Source organism: Chaetodon auriga, chromosome 13 (genome assembly GCF_051107435.1).
Source record: "Chaetodon auriga isolate fChaAug3 chromosome 13, fChaAug3.hap1, whole genome shotgun sequence".
Classification (NCBI taxonomy): domain Eukaryota; kingdom Metazoa; phylum Chordata; class Actinopteri; order Chaetodontiformes; family Chaetodontidae; genus Chaetodon; species Chaetodon auriga.
Window position 1 is genome coordinate 5,001 of NC_135086.1, and position 21,400 is coordinate 26,400.

Sequence of the window (21,400 nt, forward strand, 5' to 3'; positions counted from 1 at the left end):
TGCCTACCTTTACTACCCACAAGGTTTACAATTTTCATACATTCAAAGGGGGGTCCAAACGACTCAGGGGGCTCTGAAACGTGCTCCTAGACACTTTCTGGGGGACACTTTTGGCCTATGCCACTTTGTCATATTATCACACTTTTCCATATTCCCATACACATACATGGGAATATTAATATGGCCATAACTTTTGAACGGAACATCACAGAGCTTCAGGACCACCACCGTTGGACTCAGGGTACATCAAATAGGGGGGGTAGACAAACTTTCAACCTTCTAGCTCCAAATAAAAAGTTCGGCAACTTTTGCCGAATCAGCCTTTTCACCCTTAATCTAACCCTAACCCTAACCCTAACCCTAACCCTACCCTAACCCTAACCCTACCCTAACCCTTACCTTAACCACTAGCTCTTACCTTAACCCTTACCTTAACCACTAGCCCTTACCCTAACCACTAGCCCTTACCTTAACCACTAGCCCTTACCTTAACCCTTATCTTAACCACTAGCCCTTACCTTAACCACTAGCCCTTATCTTAACCCTTACCTTAACCTCTACCTCTTACCTTAACCCCATCCCTTATCTTAACCCTTACCTTAACCTTAACCCTGCCTTATTTTAACCCTAACTTCTTAGCCCCGCCCCTTTCCTTAATCCCAACCCTGATAAATATATTAGTATATTATAATTTAAAATAGTACAAATATAGGGCTAAAAACATTTATTAATAGGGGCTTTAGTATTAAAAAGTGATTGGCTACAGTTCATAACACCATTGGGTTGATTGGTTTACATAAATAAATAAATAAATAAATATATAAATTACAATAAATAAATTATGAGGTAGTATTTGGTTGAGCATTGGGAATTCATTGGGCTGAGAATCTAAATATAGATAAGTTTTTTTTGGGGTTAAGGGGAATAAGTTCATTATTTTTACTCAGGGTTTTGTTTTTCATATACAGGGTTAAGACGTTAAATAAGTTAAGATACACATATAATTCACATTTGAGTGGATTAAAAAGTTAAAAACATCATTTCATTAGACATTTACGGGGTTAATTAAAACAAGGTGGAGTTTAGGACCCAGCACTAAAGCGCATGTGCAGTCGCCATTTTATGAGTTTGCTGGTAGGAAGCCTCATTTTGTACTTGGCTCTTGAAGAGGACAGACGCGTCTTGCACTGCTCAGCCACTATACACTAGTAAGTGCTTTTTGGTGTGCTCTACCTGATGAAGGTCGTCCTCGACCGAAACGTCGTTTCATAGCACACCATCTTTTGTTTCTTCAGCGCAAATAGAGCGATTTAATTTCTTTTGTTGCACGGCGATTTGCCTGAAACTTTAGTTTGTTTTTTCTAGTTTCTTTTGGTTTTTTCCTTTCCCGCTGTTTGAGGAAAGTGTTTTTAGTTGTTGGTTTGATTTGATTTTTTTTGCATAAAAACAAAAAATACCAAAAAAATAAGAAAATTTAAAAACAACAAAAAAAGTAATACTTACAACAATAGAGCTTTACAAGGGTAAGTTTCCTTTTTCTTTTTAGAGGACTAATTTGTCCATTCACAAGGGTAAGTTTCCTTTCTTTTTATAGGACTACTCTGTCCATTGGATAAGTTTCCTTTTCCTGTTAAAGGACCAATTTGTCCATTTTTTCATTTTAGTAGTTTTTTGAGTTTTTTGCTTTTTCCCTTCCTTTTTCATTTTTGGGAAGGTGTTTTTAGTTGATTTTTTGATTTTTTGGGTTAGATAATATAACACAAAAATACAAAAAAATTATAAAACTAAAAAATACACAAAAAAATCACAAAAATCAAAAACACCAAAAACAGTACTAAACTTAGAGAAATAAAAACAAGCCATGTATCCCTGGACTGGGTGGCGCAGGGACTGGCGTCCCCAACGCACTCGCCAGGAATACTGGGGCCGGGGGGACGGGCGGTACATGGGTCGGATGGACCGTGCACCCCCCTTCCCCGCTTGGGGAGGGACTCGGACCCGATTCCCTAACCCCTTAAGAAGTGAGCCCTAACCCCAACCATCTTAACCCTATTGATTTTATTTAACCCTATAGGATATTAACCCTAATCTTAACCTTATGGCTTTATTTTTATATTATTATAATAAACTAATTTCTGTATTTATGATTTTAACCCCTATTAATGATTATTAGCATAATTATTGACAATATAAAAATATGATGATATACTTACCTTTTGGGCTCCTTCTATATTTATATTTTCATATATACTATCATTCTTACCATTATTATTATTATTATTATTAATCACTACTATTATTATAATATATGAGTCCACAGTGGGGGTGTGGGGCTGGTCCCTTCTTCGAGGGGCTGGATGGAGTGTGCATGGCCGGGCCGGCCCCTCCGGGGCCGACCCGACCCAAAAATCTTTCATCCTTACCTTAACCCCCAGGAAGAAGGCCCTAACCCCAACCATCTTTAACCCTTTCATTTTTTAACCCTATCTAAATTTAACCCTAACCAATCATTATAAGAAGAAAATTAATTTTATATGGGAAATAAATTTCAATTCTACTTACCTTATCCTCCGACGTGTTCCTCTTCCGGACGGGGATCCTACCCATGGCCTATGGCATCCTGCAAGAGAAAAAAGAAAGAAAATTAAAAATTAATTTTTTCAAAAATTATGGAGGTATATGAGGGATGGGGACTACTCACCTTTTTGGGTGGGGGGGCTGGATGGAGTGTGCATGGGCCGTGCCGTCCCCTCCGGGGACGACACGGCCTAAAAATGTCTTTCCTCTCCCTGACACTAACCCTGACCATAACCACTTACTACCCACTTGCCAAACCGTAACCCTTACCTTTGCCTAAGGTTACTACCCACAAGGGTTACCATTTTCAGACATCGGAAGGGGGGTCCAAACCACTCGGGGGACCATGAAACGTGCTCCTACACACTTTCTGGGGGACACTTTTGCCCTTTGCCCAAGCGTAACCCTTACCTTTGCCTACCTTTACTACCCGCAAGCTTTACCATTTTCATACATCGGAAGGGGGGTCCAAACCACTCGGGGGACCATGAAACATGCTCCTACACACTTTCTGGGGGACACTTTTGGGCTATGCCACTTTGTCATATTATCACACTTTTCCATATTCCCATACACATACATGGGAATATTAATATGGCCATAACTCTTCAACCAAATGTCACAGAGCTTCAGGACCACCACCGTTGGACTCAGGGTACATCAAATAGGGGGGGTAGACAAACTTTCAACCTTCTAGCTCAAAAAAAATTCTTCAGCATTTTTGCTGACATCTGCCTTTTCACCCTTAATCCTTCAGCATTTTTGCTGACATCAGCCTTTTCACCTGTAATCCTTTTCACACTTAATCTTTCAAAACAGATCTCCCTGGAATCTGGAACATCTGCCTCAAACCTGGAATCTGGAATCTCTGTCTGAAACCCGGAATCTGGTACCTCTGCCTCAAACCTGGAAACTGGAATCTCTGCCTCAAACCGGGAATCTGGAACCTCTGCCTCAATGAGTCTACTATACAGGCTAGAATAACTCTCACAGCACTACAAACTGGCAATCTCACTGTATTTTGGCCTATATAGTAAGCAGTGAGTGATTTCACAAGCAGGTCAATGGTTCAGGTCAGAGACATATGTTATGTTACTGAGTAAACACTATTTAATGGGGAAATATTTCTTTTGCTCAGTAAATTGTCAATATTCCTTTCCACTCTGCTCTTTAAAATTAGCATAAATGAAACATTAATGTATGTACTTAAAATTACTTCAGGCTTACGAAATATTTAATCATGTTTCTACATTCAGAATTTCGTCATATCGATATGTCTTGTTTATTTTTTTTTTAAATTCTATGAAATACATGCTTCATTTGTGTTAATCAAAATAAGGACTCTCAAACTTTTTCTGATCTGAAAACTTACATTTATTTTTTTTTTTCCAGAACAGCCAAACCAGAGACTACTTCTCTTTGCTTTTAAAACAATAACATTTCTGAAGAATTTTGGTTATTATTAGCTTTCATGTGTACATATTAGTCCATCAGTTTGTCAAGTCCAACTCTGGCCACTTTACTTCCTATCCAGGTTGAAGATTTGCCAGCTCTCAGTTAAGATAAACTCCACAATCTGGTTCTGGTAGACCATGTTGACTGCCATGTTTCCTGCATCCAGCTCAGGCCACATCAGTGTTGGGCCAAACACAATGCCAATGCCCTGAGTGGACATTAGATTCTTCCTGGAAAAAGCCAGAACTCTGAAAAACAGTGGAAGGAACAAAAAATGAATGCAAACATGGGAACGTACACAATTTATAACATCCTTGCCAACTACACTATGACTGCCAATATCAGTCTCGCAAAACAATCAAGTACAATGCTAGAAATGTTTATTAGAATTGCTATTACTATTACTATTAAAGGAATCAATTGACTGGACACGTGGTTCTTCATCCAAACACCCTCATCACTTGCGACAGGAAGAAACTATGGCTAGAAATAAAAATTAATCACATGCTCAGAACATGACCTGATATGCCAAATGACTAGTGAACTATCACCAATGTGTACTCCCCAGAGGAGATGTACTGACTCTACTGTCCCTTGTGAGTTGTAGCAAGTTGGCTCATCCATAAACAGCCATGATTTTAACACAACATTGTAGGCTGAGGACAGGTCCTGTCTCAAAATACCTCCTATGTTTAGTGACGGCTCCACTTTGACATAGCCTCCTGCGACCTCTACATTTCAGGTCATTTGCTGTACATGTGGCTTCTTTGTGTATTTCTTGCTAGAGTTACATGCTGTCACATTTTACTACTGATAATGGTCTTCTGATGAAGACAGTCCAGCAACTGAAACGGAAACTCTTTGAAACAGATTACAACCTGAAATCTACATAGACAAACCCAGTACAATGTCTACTAATTTCTACTCTTAGTACACACCAACATACAGTGTAATATATACTATATAACAATACAGCAAAATTCAAACTCCACGAACAAACACCAAAATGTGACAATGTAGAACAATGTGATTTACATTTGAGGACATGTTTGCGCTTCAGTGTCTTGCTCAAGGGACCACCCTATGATTAACAGCTGACATCTGACACTGTTATTGAACTTTATGCTGACAGAGTTATTTAAAAGGGAAAATCATCGGACCAAAACACTGGTTTTCCAAGTAACTAATTTGTTCCTATAACATCTATTACTTTGTGTAATTTTCAAATGTGTTTTTCTAACTTTCCATGGGTCTTTTGGTCTCAACAAATTTCTTTCTTTTCTGAAATATATGTACTACTTTTTGTGAGATACTTCATAAATACAGTTTAAATCACTTTAATTGTTATAATCTGCCTGTGTATGATTTCAGCACTCTGGAAGAGAAAAAGTAAAGTCAACAAGTAAAGATATGAATCCCTTGTGGTTCTAATGATTTGTCCAAAGAGGTGCTGTGCATACTCTGTCCAATCAGATTTAGTTATGTGTTGGATATCGGTCTTGCTAAACCAACAGGAAATTACACGGAAGAAATGTATACCTCTGCCATGAAAAATAGTTCCTGCACAAAAGATTGACATAAATTTGAGTGCATCAACTTAAGACATCATTTTCCAAATTCAGAGAATTCAGCAAAATACAAAAACAAAAACATGGTTCCATGTTTTGGGAAACTGCCACCTTTAAGCAATGTATTTAGAAGTTCAGTTGTTCTGTTAATCAACTCATTGTTAATTGACTAATGGTTTTCAAATGTTTATTAATAGGACTGATGTTTCCAGCTGGTTGACTTTATGTTCTTCTTACTCAGTCTTTCACTGTTTGTAACCGTACCTCTGCAGATGGCTGAAGAGCAGCTTCATGGTGTCCCGGTTGGGTTTGGGCAGCTCCTGGATCAGTTTCTTCACAGCATGAACTTTGTCTTTGGATTCTTTGATCTCTGTTCAGAGAAGCAAAAATTAGATTAATATGTGCACAGTATTGTAGTTTAACGTGTGTATTGTATCATACTTTAACACGTGTAAAGGATCAGAGTCGGACATGTCTAGTGTATTGACGTTTAACTTGTAACTAATATCACAGTTTTAACTATACATAGAATAATATGTTAACTTCTCGATCGTATTGACAATAAATGTGATAGTCAATGCAATTCGCCTCCACCAGCTGTGGCAACAGCAGGTTGGAGACAGGAGATGGGGTGTTTTTGTTTTATTTTCTCTTTACTGCATGCACTGTACTGTAAAGTATAGTACTGAAATTTACAGTATTGAGTTGATGTAATTTGTAACCTTACAATAATTCTATTACAGTACTTTTCATTTTTGGTTGTTGTGAAAACCTTTGTTGGAGAAAAAACATAATAGAAACTCTGTAACATTCATTGAGCTTCACAGCTTTATTTCCCAGTGCTGTCTTATTTGCTTGTGTATAGAGTTTTGACATAGTAAGCCAAGTTTTGCAAGAAGTGTTCAAGCAACGAGCAAAAACTGTAAATATATTACAAGTTTGCCGTAATTTCAAATGATGTATCAATATCTCAATAATCATTACAGATAAACATCTGATGTTTTGCTCGATGTAAGTCTTTGGCATCTGGATTCCAGATCTTTTTCATGGTACTTATTTATTAACAATCTATGCTCATTTCAGCAACTGTCTTTAAAGTAAAACCCAATATGTCAATATTTTTAGCTTATTTGGTCTATTTCTCTGTTGCATACTTTCCCAACCAAATTTCATTAATTTATTCACTGGATCATCAGTGTATGTATAAAGACAGAGACATTCAATGCATCTATTTAATCAGGTTTTGACTCACTGGTGACTTCCACAAATGACTGGAAGAACCTGAAGGGGAAGAGTGGCTCAGGCAGCTCACGGAAAAACATTTTGAGGGCTCCAGTGACGACGTGGATGTCCTCCCACTGACTGTGGTCCAGGTCCAGGTCCTCCTCTGAGGGGACAGGACAGAACAGACATGGGATCATTTAATAATGTTTTGACACAAACATTACTATGACAATGTGTGCACTGATAGAGGTACCATGTTTCTCCCTCTAAGTTTAAGTGATGAGGTAGACTCAGAATGATCTGATTACTGTTTTTTGTTTTTTTTGTTTTTTTAACATTTGCTGTGAGTCTGCTTTAACATCAAAATTTGAATTTACAGAACTCAGAACACTAAATACTGTGGTACTGATTGTGGTCAAACGGAGGTACCTCAACTTTCAAAATGAAAACATCAGTATTACACAAGGTTAAATGCCACACAGTTAGGTTATCAGAGCATCTATGGATAGCTTGTTGTAAATCCTTGGCACCTCCTTCCTGATCTTTACACCTTTCTGTATCTCACTTAGCAAGCTAACCTCCCTCCTTGTTGCTGTGATCTTGCGCTCCAGTCTCCTCTTCCATGGAGGGTTCCCATGCTCCTTCTGGCTACTGCTGTTCATCTTGTAGCTTATTATGCACAGGATGACTGTCGCCGCTGCATACATCAGCTGATTGGTCTCGGTCATGGTTTCTGTGGATGTAGTCATCAGTGCCATGTTCACGTCTTCCAGTAGAGATTCATCTGGTACTTTGTCTCTTAGCCTTGGCAGGTAGGTAGTTGTATTCCCCCAGGATTCTGTTATCTGTTCTCTCAGGTCAGCTGCCCTTGTGTTCAGGCTGTCTGTGCTTCTTGGAGGTTGGTACCCAATCTCGTTATTCGGGGATGCAGATGTCATCCCTGCACTGACCTGTCATCCTGGCTCCCCCTTGCCATAGCATCTTTGTACCGTGGATGAAGCACATTGTACCTCATCAGTCGCAAATTGTGACAGTAGGTTGTTCTTATGGACATTAGAGCACTGGGTCAATAGTTGCTTTGTAGTGTTCATGGATGTGGGGTTTCGAAGCATCCATAGGTCCCACATCCTCTTCATATACTCTCTCTCACTGGGGTTGCTGGTGTAGTAGCATTCCAGCAGTGTTTTGTTTTCTGTCCTGCTCCATGTATGTCGTGTTCCAGTAGCCAACTTCTCGTTAGGGTGTCCTGGTACCCCAACACCTAACACGGACCTTGTTGGCCCGGGCGACGTCCGAGCTGGTATGTCTTTATCTGTTATTATTGCTCTCATCCAAGCTGTAAGTATCTAACTGCAAAGGGTCTTGCCTAAGGACCCACCTGGATATACTGTCCTAAGCGGGATTTGAACCCCGCCCTCCTGGCAGTCAGTAGCCTAAACCACTGAGCTATCCAGTCAGATATATATATATGTGGACAGATAATCATAGTAAGAAAAGATATCTGCTGAACTAACCTTGATCGATGATGAAGCGAAGTTTCTGGATTGTGGCTAGATTTCCACTGACTCTGTAGATCCCATCAACCTCCAGACCTGAAAACACAAAAACAGTTGATGAAAAAGTATATGAAAAAAACCATAAACTGACTTCAAACCAGAGCAGAGATATAAAAGTCCTGCAGTGACTGACAGCCTCACCACTGACCAACACCAAAAATTGTCTGGATTGTCTTGGACTTTTAAATGTTATCCTGTTATCTTATCGCACATATGGAGACATGAATGACTAATTAGGGAAAGCTCACCTTCAAAGTTTTATTAACTGTCATGGCACATCATAATTTTTGTTTTTATTACTGGATAACTAAAATCTGATGGCTTGCATTTTGGCCGCATTTCTATCTTTAACCTAGTTGGTCAGAATAGGTGGCCATGGAAGAGAAGTCCTCAGGAAGTACTGTGCTACATCACTACATTTCACCTTATATTATTTTTTATATCCCATACTATATGATTAATACTGCAGTGTATCATGTTATAATATGTATTTGCATACGCATATATATGTACATATAGGATACACAACATAATGTATATCAACATGTATACGTGCAAATACTATACAAAATCATCCACTTGATATATATCAACTCAACATTTATTTACACAGCACTATTTGTATTGTTTACAGTACACTTGGAGCACACTAGGAGCATCTCCAGGGGAACAACACTAGAGTGGCCTGGACTATGCAGACCAGCTCTCATGATCCTTCTGCAAATCTTCAACCTAAGCCTCAGACTGGAGAGAGTTCCAGCCCTGTGGAAAACTTCCTGTGTAGTTCTAGTCCCAAAGACTGTGCATCCAAGACCGCCCAACCATTTCAGATTGGTAGCCTTGACTTCTCACCTGATGAAGACCATGGAGAGGATCAATCACCTTTGACACCTTGTGAGCCCCTACTGTTCACATACAGACCAGCCACTGGTGTGGCAGATGCAATCATCTACCTGGTGCACAGATCTCTTTCTCACCTGGAAAACACTGGGAGCACTCTGAAGGTCATGTTTTTTTGACTTCTCCAGTGCTTTCAACACAATCCAGCCATAACTAACTAACCCCCAACTAGCTGGCCACAGAAGCTGTCCACATTCCCTACAACAACACTATGCTTCCCTGGCTTGGTCCCTCTGTAAGCACAAAGCTGCAGCCACCACCCAGTCCTTTTCAATCTATATATCTTATCACTTGGAAATATTATTAGAAATTGGAACATCAATCTCCATAATTACACAGATGATACCCAGCTATATATGTCTGTAAGCTCTCATGACTACAGTTCTATGGATGGTTGTAAGGCTCTTCTGTCTGCTGAGTCTAAGAAAGCTATTGGTCAGTTTAAGCTCATACAGAACACAGCAACGTGAGTTCTGATGAAAACCAGACCGAGAGACCACATTAGTCCAATCTGAAAACCTTTACATTGGTCACCTGTTTGTCACAGAAATAATTTAAAAATTCTTTTATTGGTTTTTAAATGACATCCTATCTGTCTGACATGGCTCACACGTTTGTGCCTGTTAGGTCTCTTAGATCCGCTGACTCAAACCTCTTGACTGTTCCTGAACCAGAATTAAAAGGCACAGAGAGGCTGCCTTTGTTACACATCTTTTTTAACATTATTATTATTATTATTATGGTACCCAATAATAATAATAATGATAGGGGCAGATGTGGCTCAGAAGGTAGAGTGGTCGTCCACCAATAAGGAGATCAGTCAGTGGTTCGATCCCTGGCCTTGGCAGTCGACATGCAACATGTTGCCAGTTCAGTTGTTCTCCGTGCAATTCCTTATTTTGTCCACTAGGTGTTAGATGTTGAGAGGGTCATACTCAGCAATACATTGTTTAATAAATTCACTCAGCCGCCTGCCAGTCTTTGCACAAAACATTTTTGGCTATCATTTAGGGTTTAGTTATGTTAGGTAAACTGGTGTATGGTATCTCCAGTCACTGGGATTTTACCTAGAATAGAACCACATAGACTTGAAAGAAAAAATTGACTGTGACTGCAACCAGTATAGAAATACATTAACCTCAAAGTGAGACAGTGCTACGCATTAAAACTCTTTACTGCAAAACAGATGCCAAATAGTAGTTTTTTCAATAAGGCTTCAGAGAAACAGAAAACAAGCCATACATATCGCCCATTCTCCTCTGTTGAGTTTTAGTTTGCATCAGCTCTTAGTGACCATACCTCGCTTGTCAACAGCGTCCAGACAGATCTGGACAAACCTTGGCACTGTGGTTCCTTCACGTTCGCAGAGGGTTAACAGATGGCAGCCAAAAACTCGATCTGAAACAGACATACTAATCATTAATGTTACAACAGGTTTAATGACTTATCGACATGCACATTTGAAATTGTGACTTTGTGAAATGTCATCTAAGTGATTTCAATTCCTTCACTGTCAAAGAAATGTCACATATAGATCCTGTTTGTTTCAAGGATTTATGACACTCAAAGCCAAGATGCCAGTTTAAATTTCTTAAAATCTCTCTGACCTACTAGTGACAATGTCCAGACTTTAGCCAAAGACTCTGCACTTTAAGTTTCCAAAGATTATTTTTGGTGAAATATGTCTGAAGCAGCAGACATGAATATAGAATATTTCAATAACAAGCATAAATATGTCACAAGTGGACACATCACAGGGCTTCACTGAAGAGCTGCAACAACATTATACACAGGATATAATGAGTATGGTACAGTAAGAGTGGAACAGGATTTTGACAACTTAAAGCTATTCAAGGGCAAATGTTTGTTCAGGGTTTAGTGTGTAAAGAAAAAGCAGAAACCTTTGATGAGGCCTTTCTCCTGCAGAGTCTTCATGGATGGACGTCTGGTGATGAACTTCTTCAGTCTGTTCTTCACTCCATTCTTGTCAGCACTGTCGGAGGTGCTGTGTTTCAGCTTGGAGCTGCTGAACATGTCTGCAGAAAAGCATGAGCATTAAAACTGAAATAAAGATTTTTTTACATTTCTTTCCAGCATAATCTGTAAACTCAACATCTGACATCAACAACTTATAAAGTAGTTGTGTGATCAAGCAGTTGCTTATTTCCACATGCAGCAGTTATGGAGCAATGTGATCAATCGTGGAGTTGTGTTTGTGTCCTCTTGTAAATTTAAGTTCAATATACACTCGTACACTCATTGGCCCTGCTTTTGGTCTCAACCAATTCCTAAGGAATATATCTGGGGTTTTCTTTGCTGCTAAATGCTCCTCACCAGCTAGTCTATAACTGTGTCTATTGTTGAGCAGGCCATGCACAGTGGCTTTTACAACATTTTGGGTTTTTTTGGTGAGTGAACCCAGTAATATTAGTATTAAGTTATAAAAACCAAAACAGTGGGCTGAAAGTTGCTATAAAGCTCTGAAGAATCTACAGCCTGGTGAGAATTCTGTTTGTTTGCATCTACTTTGTCATGAAACGGCAGTTTTTGGTAACAATATGTTGAATATATATATATTAAAAATACAATCCATTTAAAAAAATACCTGATAGGAATGAGACATTTATATTCAGCACATCCATTTCTAAGCAAAACATGTTTACATTTTTTTTTTAAATTATAGTGATAGATAGATAGTGACAAGTGAAGGTACGACAGCAAAGGGGGCAGAGAGAGAGGGGACGACACACAGCAAATGAGCTGCAGGTGGGAGTCAAACCTGCGGCCACTGCAGAGGACTGACAGCCTTAATACATGGGGCGCGCACCCTACCAACTGAGCTATCGGGGCACCCCAACATTTTTACATTTATTAAGATATGTGAAATCAGAGGCTGAATGTATTGGTGGATTAGCCAGCTTCTCAATGGTCCGAGAACTGCTGATACCGCTGTTGATTATATTAGCGAAAAAGACTTCTGTTACTATATTTATTTCAGAATCGCATATACGAAGCCTCTCTTTAAAGATGTTGTAGAGAATTTGAAGCTGACTTTTCTTGGCTTGTGCTTTCCTGCATTCTCTTTTCTGACCTGTGACATCTGGGGGTTTTCTCCACAAAAATAGATCATAGCCGCTTTACAGGTACAACCAGGTTTCAACCAGCTGTTGTCACAGATAAATAATATATAACATTCATGGGGTCAGTTACTCACTGATGGAGCGTCTGTGGACTGGGTTGCGTTGCTTGGTATTGGGAGAAGCGGACCTATATCCAGGTAAGGAGCTGTGTCTGGGCAGATACTCTGTGCTGTTTGACCTCCGCAAAGAAACACCTCCATCTGCTTTAGTCTGAACAGAAAAATAGTCACAACCTGTCACAATAAGGCTTTTATTTCACTAATAATCCGAAGAAGAGTGCCTCCATCACGATAGGGTTGGTCATCCTGAAAGAAATGTCATTCATATCAGAATCAGAATCAGAATCAGAATCACTTTATTGATCCCATAGGGGAAATTGTTTTTGTTACCGGTGCTCCTTACAAGAATAAAATCAGAATAAAATTAGAAGAGAGAAATATATATATATAGTTTATATATACATATATATATATATATAAATAAAATATATATACTGAGAACTATAAGTATACACAGACAAAAGCAAAAATGGATAATAAAAAGAGTATTTACAGTAGGAAAGAGTATATACAGAAAGAATGTGCTTTGTTCTGAACAATAGTAACATGATTATTTAGTTAGGTCAACAGTGAACTGCAGTATAAATATGAGTGATCTGACGGAGTGAAAAAGTCCAAGGGCCATTTAGAGGGAGGAGTTGTGTGGAGGAGGAGTTTGATGACCACAGGCATAGACACGGTTGAGCAGGTAGATGATGGCATCCTCAACTCCAAGTCGGGGATGATAGGCAAACTGGAGCGGGTCCAAGAGTGGCTTGACCATGGGCTGGAGCTGCTCCAGGACGAGTCTCTCCAGGGTCTTCATGATGTGGGAGGTCAGTGCCACAAGTCTGTAGTCCTTGGAGGCCCCGGGCCGTGGCGTTTTTGGCACAGGAACTAGGCAGAACATCTTCAACAGCATGGGGACCCTCTGGAGACTTAGACTCATGTTGAAGACATGGTGAAGAACTCCACACAGCTGGGGGGCACAGGCTTTGAGCACCCTGGGGCTGACACCATCAGGGCCTGGACCCTTGTTTGAGTAGAGTCTCATCAGCTGTCTTCTCACCTGGTCAGCAGTGAAGCACACTGTGGAGGTGACAGGTGGGGGAGGGGTGTAGTCCTCAGGTTGGAGAGTGCAGTCAGTCTGGCAGTCTGAGGAGGTGTGACGAGGTCTCACAAAGGAGGATGGGGGGTGTAAAGCTTGGTTTAGGCTTCGGCGTCGCGGCGACGCCGTACCTACGGCGTACACCCTACGCCGTCACTGAGCATTCGTAGTTCTGCGTCGAGGGAACGCGTTGCTCCGCAATTCACCGCCAAGCCGCTAGGGGGGTGCGGCTGTGTCTTTGTATGGTTTCAGGGGGCTCTTGCTGCCGCGAAGAGGAGTTGTAGAGGTGGTCGTACTTGCGTACCTCCTCGATAATTCTTTCTTCGGCTTGGTCCAGTTTTTCTTGTAGCTCTCACCACAGAAACTTTGAAAATGGCGGTGTTGTTGTGCTGCGACCATAGGGCTGCGACTGAACCGAAAATTACGTTCTGAACGGACCAATCACAGTCCTCGACGTTCACGTCACTACGCGTCGACGCGACGCGTAGTCAGGATTTTTTGGAGGTGCGCGTCAGGCTACGGTGTAGGGTCCGCGTAGGGGTCTGCGTCGACGGCGTAGGTACGGCGTCGCCGCGACGCAGAAGCCTAAACCAAGCTTAAGAAGGAGCAGGACGAGGAGGTGGGGAGTGGGGAGTGTTTGATAGTGGTCATCCAGGACAGGCAGCAGAGGAGTCGGAGGGGTGAAGAGCCAGGCCTGAAGTGTCAAATCTATTAAAAAATAGATTCAGTTCATTGGCCCTGTCAACGTTGCCTTCAACTCCTCTGTTGTTGGTCTTTTGAAGTCAGTGATGGTCCTCATTCCACTCCAGACCTCTCTCAAGTTGTTCGGCTGGAGTTTCCACTCCAGCTTCCTCCTGTATTTCTCCTTAGCCTCCTTCATATGTAGGGATTCTCAAAGCTGGTCGTAATTGGTATCACTAGATATGACAGATTAATCATGAATGGAGACCTGACTATCCACATCAACAAAAAGAATGACTCCACAGACATGGAGCTTATGAACGTACTTGACAGTTTTGAAATTAAACGACATGTATATGAAGCCACTCATCAGAATGGTCACATTCTACACTTGATAATAACAACAGGGTTAAACACTGACAGTATTAGAACTACCTTTTTCTTACCATCACTGTGTGCTTTTTGATGCACCACTAATCTTAAAGACTAAAAGGGAATTTCTGGTTCAGCAGAGATTCCTTGATTGTAAGCCCAAAGAAAAGTTATGTAATATGAGGTCATTTGAGCCACACAGCCATGACTGCTTTTTATATGATATGGTTGAACATTCTAACAATACCATGTCATCTGCTTTACATACTGTTGCTCTGCTAAAGGTTAAAAATAGTTCAACTGATAGAATCTCCCCATGGTTAAACATTAGCAGTGTTAATGAGAGGAAAAGAATCTGTCGAGCAGTTGAAAGAAAATGGAGGAAAACTGGGCTCACAGTTAACTGTAATATATACGAAGCCATGACTGTCTATAACAAAGCAATACGTCTGACAAGAAAGAACGACTGTTCCAAGATTATTACAGGGAATACTGAGAAGTCTAGAATATTATTCTCCACTATTGATCAGCTGCTCAACATGAGATTGAAATGGTTTGGGATGAGTTGGACCACAGAGTGAAGGCAAAGCAGCCAACAAGTGCTCAGCATCTTCAAGACTGTTGGAAAACCATTCCAGGTGACTAACTCATGAAGCTGATTGAGAGAATGCCAAGAGTGTGCAAAGCTGTCATCTAAGCAAATGGTGGCTACTTTGAGGAATCTAAAACATAAAACATATTTAAGTTTGTTTAACATTTTTATTTACTACAAAATTCAATGTGTGTTCCTTCATAGTTTGGATGTTGCCAGTATTAATCTACAATGTAGAAAATTAAAAAAAAAAATTAAGAAAAACCATTGAATGACAAGGTGTGTCCAAACTTTTGACTGGTACTGTACAATGTGTGACCTCATCAACTTCATTGATTTTTGTAAACGTCTGCTTATGCTGAATTTGAAGCCAGCAACACTTTTCAAACAAGTTGGAAGAGGAGCAACAAAAGACTGGAAAAGTTGTGGAATGCTCTGAAAACCTGTTTGGAACATTCCACAGGTAAACAGGTTCATTTGTAACAGGTGAGAGTATCATGACTGAGTATGAAAGGGGCATCCTTGAAAGGCTCAGTTGTTCACAAGCAAGGATGAGCGAGGTTCACCGCTTTGTGAACACATGATTGAAAGGATATCACTACACTGGCTTGAGAAGACTTTTTAAAACTGTTGTAAGTGAACACACTTCGATTGCAAATGATTTCGTTCTGTTTTGAATTTACGTTCGAACAGTGACCAGACTTTTTTGGAATTGGGGTTGAACATTATATGATGAATGACAAATACAACATGTATTATTATTACTATTATTGTTCTGGCCTGAACATTTTGACAAACAATTAATCCAAGAAAGAATAAAGACAATGACTGCTATCAAAAGCAGCCAGTTTAAAAGGAATTGAGTTCTTACTGAAGAGTCGATGGTCTTTCTGATTGTGTCGTACCATTTACTTGCAGTGGAGTAACTATCAGCCTGGAGGAGGTACTCACTTCCTGTGTTTGTTGTGATCTGGAACAGATGAAAATGACAAATTAAGTCAAGTACCAAGAGGGTGAAAATGTGGTTTTAGGGTAAAAAACTACATTTCGATTTCCAACTTGAAGCAAATACTTAATAAGGGAGTTAGCAATGTAGCTTGGTCCTAGCCCATTAAGAGATTTGTATATGAGGAGGACCTTCAAAACAATTCTGAATGTTACAGGAAGTCAGTGCAGAGCAGCTCAAACTGGACTAATGTGGTCTCTGCTCTTGGTTCTGGATCATAGTCTAGCTGCAGAGTTTTAAATGAGCTGAAGTCTCTCAGTGTTCTTCTCCTGGAGGCCAGTAAATAGTGCGTTGCAGTCATCGAGTCACCTTGAAATAAAGGCAAGAATCAGTTTTACAGCACCTGTGTCAGCATGTAGAGTGAGAACAGTAATGGACCAATCAGCTCTCTGCAACTCCAAAATAGATGTCATGTTTCTCAGACACATGATCTCCAAGACTGATGTCAAACTTTCTCCCTTTGACGTGTCTTTGAAACCAGTTTCACACACCTTCAGAAAGACTGACCAACTGTTCAAGACCATCAATTTAAATATCATAATAAATCACATCAAATGCTGCTGTCTATGAGGACATATGTGCAGTGTTAACCTTCACCATGGTTTGATTAATCCCGCCAGTGGAAAAAAAATTGCCTCTGGTCACTTACATCTCAAAACTGATTTAGCACAAAATGGAAATGTCAGTCAATAGGCTTCTATTCCAAATTGCTTTTGTCCAAAGAGTCGCACAGGAGTTTCAGTCCAAGCCACAGTCAATCCAGGAGAAGACTTCAAGGCTTGTAACAATCAAAACTTATTTAAAAGTCAGACTTGTATGTTTCTTTAACACAAAAGTAAGAATACAGGAATTCTTTTTCTATCAGTTCAACACTTAAACATGACTGTCAGGGAGAGAAACCAGACTTATCCAGGTTTAACACAGCTCTGAGGCAAAAAATATCTGCAACACCTAAGTGTTACAGCTGAATCCTGGTTCTGCGTAAAGTGTGACCATATGAAAGGTTTGTAATTGCTTGTTACCTGGAAGACGTTTTTCCTGCTCGACTTCTCCATTGTCCACTCGATAACAGCTCCACACAAGTGAACCACATCTGTCTTATTCCCTGATTTCTGAACACAGAGAGGGTGGATATGATGTCAGAGGTCCCATAATCCAAAAGAGGGGGGAAAAAATGAAAGATTCCAATTTAGACATGATGAAAATAAAAATACTGACTCAAACATTTCACCGAATTTCATTTACTTTATTAACACTCAGGACAATCACAAATCACAAAGAGAAAAACTGTCCCTCCTCTCCCCCAACCCTTCTCTCTCACCATCACAGTTCCCTTACCACACACTCTAATGGCTAACTGTCCCTCCTCTTCCTCCCTTCTCTCACACTGTTATAGAGAAGGACATCCATAAGGCCTTCACACTGCTGAATCCAAGGAAAGCCCCAGGACCCACCAGTATCTCTCCAGCCACACTGAAGCACAGCGATGCCCAGCTCACCAGTGTTCTCATTCATTTTCAGTCAGTCCATCTCTGAATGCCACATGCCACCCTGTTTCAAAACATCCACCATTGTCCCAGAGGGACAGAATTAAGTGCCTGAATGACTACAGACCTCTGACAGCAGACATCTGTTGTCATGAAGTTCTTGGAAAGACTCACCCTGTCCTTCCGCAAAACCAGTCACAGACACCCTTCTGGACCCTTTACAGCTAGCTTACAGAGCCAACCACTCTGTGCATGATGCTGTCAACCTCAACTTCCACCACATACTTCAGCACCTGGACTTACTCGGCACTTACTGTACGTCACAGTTTTGCTCGTGGACTTCAGTTCAGCATTTAATACAATCCTTCCCAACTGCCTGCCCACCTGGTTGCTGCAGCTGCAGGTACCCCGCACCATTTGTGAGTGAGTTCTGAACTTCCTAACTAACAGGAAGCAACAGGTGTGGCTTGGCAGCCACTTGTCTACCCCCCTCGTCACCAGTATTGGAGCTCCACAAGGTTGGGTCTTCTCTCCATATCTGTTCTTCCTGTACACCAGTGACTGCATCCTCTGCCCACACCAAAGATAGACTGGAATGCATCAACAGCAGGATCAAGTGCCCATGAGAGTTCTGCATGATGCCAGATCCACACCACGGACCAGTAGGATAATGACAGACCCATTACCCAGACACATTTATTCTCGAAGACCTTCATTCTCCTCAACAACCCATTCTAGTTCCCACCCTCATCCTCCAACTGCCAACCACACATCCAAGTCAATGCCCCTCCAACACACACATACTGCGACAGTACATCACTCTCCTATGAACTGTGCAATGTGTGTAGTATTTGCGAGGACTGTTTCATATTTGCAAAGGTATCATTATTACAATTACAATTAGTCATTTGCAGACACTTTTATCCAAGTGACGTACATATGAATTCATACACCCATCGCTCAGCATCAAGATAAATCAGTATAAAGAAGTCCAACAAATGGGACAGTGGGAGTGAAGATGCAATAAATGAGGAAAGCGACAAGTAAAGATAATTAAATAAATTGTATCATTTGCAGGATCAGATTCTTGTTATACTATAGATAAAGTATTTTCTTATGGGACCACTTCCTGATCATTCTTTATAAAAGAGAGATATTAAAGAGATACAGTACAGACAGGGATGAAGTTCTGATAAAGTAGCGCTAAAGAGATAAAGTAGAAATAAAGTACAGATAAAAAGATAAAGTATTTTCATACCTGACTAGTTTCTTGTTGTCTCTCTTTATAAAACAGCAGCTGGTCTGAGGTCAGAACACTCCACATCAAAGTCCAGTTCTTCCTCTGCTTCTTACCGCTGTCTGAGATTTTAGCCACGTTCAGGTGTTCACCTTTCAACTCGACCTGGACACACACATACACATGCACACACATTATAACAAATTAGAAATTAGATTTAATTTTGAAAACCAAAAAATGTTATTGCTGTTTCCACAACTTTCTGATGAAAAATATTTTGACTATGTATATGTATAACTATGTTTCACCTGTGTGAATTTCTAATGAGAATATTATGAAATTAAATGAAATATTAAGTAATGAAAAACAGAATGGAGTTTACTGGAGGAGAAGCTGGGTGAGGTTTCAATTTGTTTAAACTGAAACCATGATGACAATGAACATGACAATGCAGCTGTTTTAAGACTGATTACATGACTTCAGTGTTGCCAGTGCAGTGAAAATAAATTTGAAATATGTAAAACATGCTCATTTCTGAAAAGTATTGGAAACTAGTACAAATAATGTCTCTAAATTAGATTTTCAAGTTCTCAAAAAGGAGTGAGCCAACAGGATGGAGATATTTTTACAGTGCAGTATGGTGTGATGTTGAGTTTTGTACTCACCAGCTTTTCAAAAACGTCAGCTCCTCCTGCGACCAAGACGTTATGCTGAGACTGATTCCTGCGATGCCTGGAGATCTAGAAACAGAAAAAAAATAGTGAAAAACTGAACTGCACCCACTCTAGGAAGGAACTTACTGCAGGTCTACTTACAGGTTTTTGAGGAATGTCAGACTCCTGCAGTACCATAGACTTGGACTGACTGAGGCGTTCTCCAGAGCTCTGTGAGCTCTTTATACGCATCTGCACACCCCCCTGCACCACCGTGCTGCGCTGTGGAGGCTGAATCAGCGGTGGCTGCTTCGCAGCACTCTGGAGGTTCGTGATTCTGTGTGTTCACAAACACTTCACTCATTTGGATTCAAAGGAAACAGACAGGTGGACGAAATAACACAATAAATATCTGTAGTGCATACTCACTCACTGACAAAATGTGCCCTCTTTTATGAGTTACATTATTTTTTTTTAAATCATATGGGTGAACACTCAGTTAAAGTTGGAACCAGAAGAGTCTGAGGACTGTTTCTGACTTTTTCTTGTTTGGGTTCCTGTTTGCAGCTCTGATTGCTTCACTGTGGTTACACAACATTTGTCTTTCTGTTAGTCGACAACAAGGAAAAGTGCAGTGGCTAGAAGTTTTAAAGACTTAGTTTGAGGACAAATCCTACAGTTTAATGAGGCTTTTTTCCAGACCTGGAATCAGTATTGTGTGGATTCAAGTGTTTTTGGTGTCTGGTAAATATTGTTCAGTATTTATTTATTTATACAGACAGCAGAATCACACAGTGAGACATTACGGGCACTGATATTGTCAGCTGGTCCACAGAGGGAGAACTAAATAATGATAGCGCTGAAGAAGAAGAGTGTTCTCAGTGCTCATGCAGGCTGCAGCGGCGACAGAGTTTAAAACAGAGTCTTAATTGCCATCACTCTCCTTCCGTTCTCACAGTGAATCCACTGACACCTTTTATCATCAGTTTTTGTCATTTATTAAGTGATTCTTCTGCTGCTTTATAACATCTACCAGAGACCTGGTAAATGTTACCATTGCATGCATCATTTATTAGAGAATTATACAACAGTTACTGCAGCTGCAGTAACTTAACCTGCTGTAACAGGAAACAAACTGAAACCCCCATATACGGAAGCTGGGACTTCAGTCACGCATGAAGTCTTAATATCTCCTCCTCACAAGATGTGAACAACAGAATGTAAACTGTTGTCATCTCATCCCAGCTGATAGAGCCTCAACTGTGGCTCCTGATATCTGCCTGTCTGTCTAAAAAATACACAAGTGAAAATCACCCAAATTAGTGCCATCTATCAAGAAAAGTTCAACGTGTTTACATTTCGTCCATCACACATCAGTGAGTTCAGGCCTACAGAGAAGAATGCCAACACAAAAGCAATCACCAAGACAACAGAGCTGAACCATGAAGTCAAAAATTTTGACAGACCTGGGAGATTGTTTAATATGCTCTTACCTTGTACCCGCCATCTGTGTGTCACTGATCACAAAAGAAGGGATGCAGAGAGCCGAGGCCTGACTGTTAGAGGAAGTATGACTCATCACGTGGTTCCTTCAAACCAGCCATCTCTCACACTGTGACTGCTGCAACCACCCCATTTCCTGAAAAAAAAAAAAAAAAAAAAACCCCACTTACCTCACGCGCATAAAACCAGACATGAGCAGTTTGTCACGTCTGTCAGTGAACTCTACCAATATCTGCAGAGAGATGGAGCAACTTTCTTGTATTTCCACATTGATTTCAGAAACCCGCTACTCTCTGTGCTGTT

At 40.4% G+C, this 21,400-nt stretch overlaps 1 protein-coding gene across 1 annotated transcript; it reads right to left on the minus strand.

Moving 5' to 3' along the window:
* Positions 1–3,932: 3,932 nt before the first annotated feature.
* On the minus strand, positions 3,933–21,211 carry arhgap15 (Rho GTPase activating protein 15). The gene is made up of 13 exons (XM_076746155.1): positions 21,088–21,211; positions 19,757–19,931; positions 19,607–19,681; positions 18,963–19,106; positions 17,240–17,329; positions 16,083–16,181; positions 12,495–12,630; positions 11,182–11,316; positions 10,580–10,678; positions 8,339–8,416; positions 6,853–6,987; positions 5,865–5,970; positions 3,933–4,280 (listed from the first exon to the last, which is right to left on the minus strand). The coding sequence occupies exons 1-13, from the start codon at positions 21,171–21,173 to the stop codon at positions 4,097–4,099; spliced, it is 1,542 nt and encodes a 513-aa protein (XP_076602270.1). The 5' UTR covers positions 21,174–21,211; the 3' UTR covers positions 3,933–4,096.
* Positions 21,212–21,400: the final 189 nt, after the last annotated feature.

Coding starts and splice junctions, on each gene's coding strand:
- arhgap15 (XM_076746155.1), bottom strand. CDS start 21,173: ATGAGTCATACTTCCTCTAACAGTCAGGCCTCGGCTCTCTGCATCCCT. Junction 19,682..19,756: donor CTGACATTCCTCAAAAACCT/GTAAGTAGACCT, acceptor TTCTGTTTCTAG/ATCTCCAGGCATCGCAGGAA. Junction 16,182..17,239: donor GCAGGAAAAACGTCTTCCAG/GTAACAAGCAAT, acceptor CATCTGTTCCAG/ATCACAACAAACACAGGAAG.